Below are 4,493 nucleotides of genomic sequence, written 5' to 3' on the forward strand. Positions count from 1 at the left end.
TTGAATAAAAGAATACTCAACCTGCTTTCTTTCTTTCTTTTTTTTTTTTGGAAACTACTAGAAAATATATTGCATAAATGGAACTCTTTTGTAAAAGGAGGGGGTAGGAAGATACATCAGTGGATAAAGTGTATGTTATGCAAGCATTAAGATCTGAGTTTGGATCTCCAGCATCTGTGTAAGAAGGCAGATGAAGTGTCATGTGCCTGTAATCCCAGTCTAGGGATGATAGGAATGGAGATAGGTGGATCTCGAGCCTTCTAGTCTAGCTGAATCAGTGAGCTCTGAGTTCAGTGGAAAACTGTATCTCAAAAAATTAACAAAGAAGTGATTGAGGAAGATATCCAGGGGTCAACCTCTGACCTCCATACATAACTGTACAGGCAAGCATACCTGCACATTTATGCATGCACACATACAACATACACACACACACACACATACTACACACACACACACACACACACACACTACACACACACATACTTAAAAGAACATTTAAAAAAAGATTTATTTATTTACTATGCATACAGTTTTCTGCCTGCAGGCCTGAAGAGGGCATCAGATCTCCTTACAGATGGTTGTGAGCCACCATGTGGTTGCTGGGAATTGAACTCAGGTCCTCTGGAAGAGTAGCCAGAGCTCTTAACCTCTGAGCCATCTCTTCACCCCTTAAAAAAAAAAAAAAACATTTAACAGCTTGATTGGGATACAACTTGGTGATTTCAGAATCCACCCATTGTCTGTGTACAACTGAGTGGGCTCTAACACATTCAGAATGGTAAAACCACCAACGCTACAATCCAACTCCACAACATTCATTTATTTGAACAACATGAAGGACCCCTTGCATCTGTTGTCAGCCCACTGTCTTTGCTTCTTAAACGTCTGCTTCCTGCTCCCATGGCTTCGACTTTTCTCATAAATGCAACCGTCATCTGTGGCCCTTTGTAGCTGGCTTCATAATTGTGAGAATCAGCCGTGTTACCACAGAAGCCATCTCTTGTGTATATGTGTATGGCTTCTTATGGAATAAGAGTCTCCTTTATGACTAAGCTTGGCATATTTGTTGCCTGAATAGCTTGTGAAGGAAAAAGCTTCATTTTGTCTCCTGGATATCACCACGGCCCATTTGTGCTTTTTAAAGCGGTCATACCTCGACCTAACAGATTAGCCATGGCTAACCTTTCTTTCACCAGGGAGGAACACTGAAGAGTGGGCAAGGAATTTAAAGCTGGAGGACTTTGAGCTGTTGTGCCTTGATGACACCCGGAAGCCTGTGACTGAGGCTAGGAACTGTCACCTAGCCGTGGCACCAAACCATGCTGTAGTGTCTCGGACAGACAAGGTGGAAGTCCTTCAGCGGGTGCTGCTTGAGCAACAGGTATGGACCACCAGGGCTCCCAGCATGCTCTTCACTGCATTGGCTCCTGCTGGGAGGTGGTTCATCCACTTTCTTTCTAACCCTTCTGCTTGATCGATGGGAATAGCATTTGCTCCGTGCTGAGAGCCTTTCTAGGAACCAACTAGACTTCTGCCTGAATTCTCTGCTCCCAGACTTGAACTTGTGTCATTGGTCTGGAGGCAGTTCTGACCTCTCCCTCCTGCTGCTTCCTCTCATGACTCAGAGAAAGGGACAAACAATGGCCAGGACAAAGGCTGCGAAGCAGCAAACCCAGAGTGCATTCCACGTGTAGGAGACACGAGGTCCTTGTGCTCATAGATAAACACTAGGAAAAGCAGGAATATTGAACACACAGTTTTGCCTCTTCAAGGAAGAGATGTATGACCTGCTTCTACCAAGAAGGCTGGGAAACCTTGTGGTTAACAGCCTGGTGACTTCTGTGCTGTCTGGATGGCCAGGGCACTCTGGCTCTCAGACTGGATGTCCGAGTTGTGTTGAACCAAACTTCCTTCTTGCCTCATGTGGCTCAACATTGTGCTGGTTGTGGTGTTTGTAGGGACCCCCCACATCCGTGGATTTCGGGATGATTGCCTTCTAGTGTTCCCTGTCACAGCATGCTGGCTCTGGGTACACTTTTGAGGCCAACAGCCCTGGGTAAGGAGAAGGGACTGCAGCCGAGAGAGGCTGACTGCCCTGCAGTGGCCCAGTTCATAGAAACACGGGAATTTTCAAATTGCCCCTCTGAACAGCTGGATACTAGAACGTTCTAGATGATCGGCTTTCAGAGGAGGATCTCAAAAATCTTTATCTGACCTCTAATCACCAGCAAGAAGGTCTACAGGAAGTGATAACAGATTTAGTAAGAGGAAAGATATGGGAGGCAAGGTCAGAAGTGGTGTGAGGCTTCGGCCCTGGCTGGAGTGGGCATGCTGCCGGGGGGAGGGTGAGGGGGTGGGGGGGGTGGGGGTGGAGCACAGCGTTGGGAGCACGGTGCTGGGAAGAGCCATTCCAGGCAGGGAAAAGAACACCGCTGCTTTTTAGCTCTGCTGTTTATCCAAAATGGAGGAACCCTTCCCATTCCCGCCCCCACACTCTGACTGCTCATAGCCGGTCCGCATGGCCGGTCCGCTCCTCATAGCCGGTCCACTCTCTTGACACAGGGCCAGTTTGGGAGAAATGGGCCGAAGTGTCCAGGAGAGTTTTGCCTGTTCCAGTCTAAAACCAAAAACCTTCTGTTCAACGACAACACTGAGTGTCTGGCTAAGATCCCCGGCAAAACCACGTCGGAGAAATATCTGGGGAAGGAGTACGTCACAGCGACCGCGCATCTGAAGCAGTGCTCCAGCTCCCGTGAGTGGGCCTAGATATAATTACTGGGGAAACCAACATGGGAGAAGGTCCGGGTTCAGAGGCCAAAATGCATGGAGAAGTGCAAATTCTTAAAACCTTAAAATGTAGAGCCAAAGAGATGGCTGGGCGGGGTGGGGCTGGGGGTGGGAGTGGGGGTGGGGGGGTGGGGATGGGGGTAAGAGACCGACTGCTCTTCCAGATGACATCGGTTCAGTCCGGAGCACCTGTCCACATGGCAGCTCACAGCTGTCCATAACTCCAGTTCCAGGAGGTCTGACACTTCTTCTGGCACCAGCCAGCATGTGGTCATCAGACATCCAGGCAGGCAAAGCATCCACACACATGACATACTAAGTTCAAATGTGGGAAAGTATATTGATAATAATTTTATTCTTGAAAACTATTTGGAAGAGTGGCTGGCAATGTCTCTCAGTTAGTAGGTTATTTGCCTCACACTCACAAAGCCCTGGGTTCAGCCTCTAGTGTGGCATAAACTGTGTGTCGTGGTGTACACCTGTAACCCCAGAACTTGAGAGAGGTAGAAGCAGGAAGATCAGATGTTCAAAGTCATCCTTGGCTACATATAGAGATCAAAACCAGCCTGAGGTACATAAAATCCTATCTCAAAAAAATTTCAAGTACCTGTTATACATCTATCTATCTATCTATCTATCTATCTATCTATCTATCTATCATCTATATCTATATATACAATACCCACAAACATATATATGTACATATGTGTGCATACATACATCTATACAGGTTGCTGAAAGGCTTTCAGGAGCAATCATCAAGCATCTCCACACACCGATACCTGTGCACAGTGCACAGTGGCCCCTTGAATCCCGACATCTGGGGGTTCCCTACTCTGAGAAGCCGAGGCATGGCAGATGCTGTGGTCCAGGAGTCGGAGCAGGCCCAGAATCTCTCTATCAGTTGTTCTCAACTTTGGACAATTTTGTCCCCATAGGAGACATTTGGGCATGCCTAGAAACATCTTTGATGACCGCAGTTTAGTGGGTGCTACTGGTAGTAAGCAGTAGAGGTTGGGGTTCTTAGCAAGCAATGCGGGTGTGGTCTACCCTCAGGGACCCAGGGCTATTGGTGAACCTGTGAACAGATGGCACTGGTGCAGAGGCCATGTGCCTTAGGACAGAGCCGTCTGCCCATGCTCTGCCAGCTCATGGCAGGGTGGCTCACACAAGGCAGGTACTCAGCCAGTATTTGCAGAGGAAGGGTAAGTGAACAAACACATCAGCCTTCATCATGCGCAGTTCAGGAGCCAGAGGACCTGTGTCTTGTGACCTTGAGCAGTGTGAACTGATTCACTTAGAGGTGGAGTCACTTGACCCTCAGGTCAGAGCAGAGGGGGAGGGGGATGCTGTGGCCCAGGAGGCCACAGGTGCTAGAAGAGGCGGTAGGAAACTTGTGGATGGACGAGGCAAGCCCTGACTCATGATAGCAGGGCAAGGGCTTGGAAACTGTGTTTGAAACCTCCTTGATTTACAGATTTTGTGGAAAATCTGTGTCTGAATGACCTGCTTTGTGTGTCCCACAGCACTCCTGGAAGCCTGCGCTTTTCTTACCCAGTGAAAACACAGAGCAAATAGCGGAGCCTTCCCAGGAAGCCTCATCCCGGATCTATGGTCCTGGGGCCTTCAGGCCCTCTGATCTCATAACTCCTTGCTGTCACTTTAGGTAGAAATAAAATGAAATAGTGTTGGTTTTCTCGTCA

The 4,493-nt window shown here is 48.2% G+C and overlaps 1 protein-coding gene across 1 annotated transcript in view; it reads left to right on the top strand.

The window, feature by feature from the left end:
* Nucleotides 1-4,493, top strand: part of Ltf (lactotransferrin) — a 24,334-nt gene extending 19,841 nt beyond the window's left edge. The window contains exons 15-17 of the mRNA XM_031343461.1: nucleotides 1,200-1,384; nucleotides 2,566-2,755; nucleotides 4,317-4,493. Of these exons, the coding sequence (XP_031199321.1) occupies nucleotides 1,200-1,384; nucleotides 2,566-2,755; nucleotides 4,317-4,351 (410 nt within the window). The 3' untranslated portion in view covers nucleotides 4,352-4,493. The remainder of the gene's footprint in view (nucleotides 1-1,199; nucleotides 1,385-2,565; nucleotides 2,756-4,316) is intronic.

The sequence above is a fragment of the Mastomys coucha genome, unplaced genomic scaffold, assembly GCF_008632895.1.
Source record: "Mastomys coucha isolate ucsf_1 unplaced genomic scaffold, UCSF_Mcou_1 pScaffold23, whole genome shotgun sequence".
NCBI lineage: Eukaryota > Metazoa > Chordata > Mammalia > Rodentia > Muridae > Mastomys > Mastomys coucha.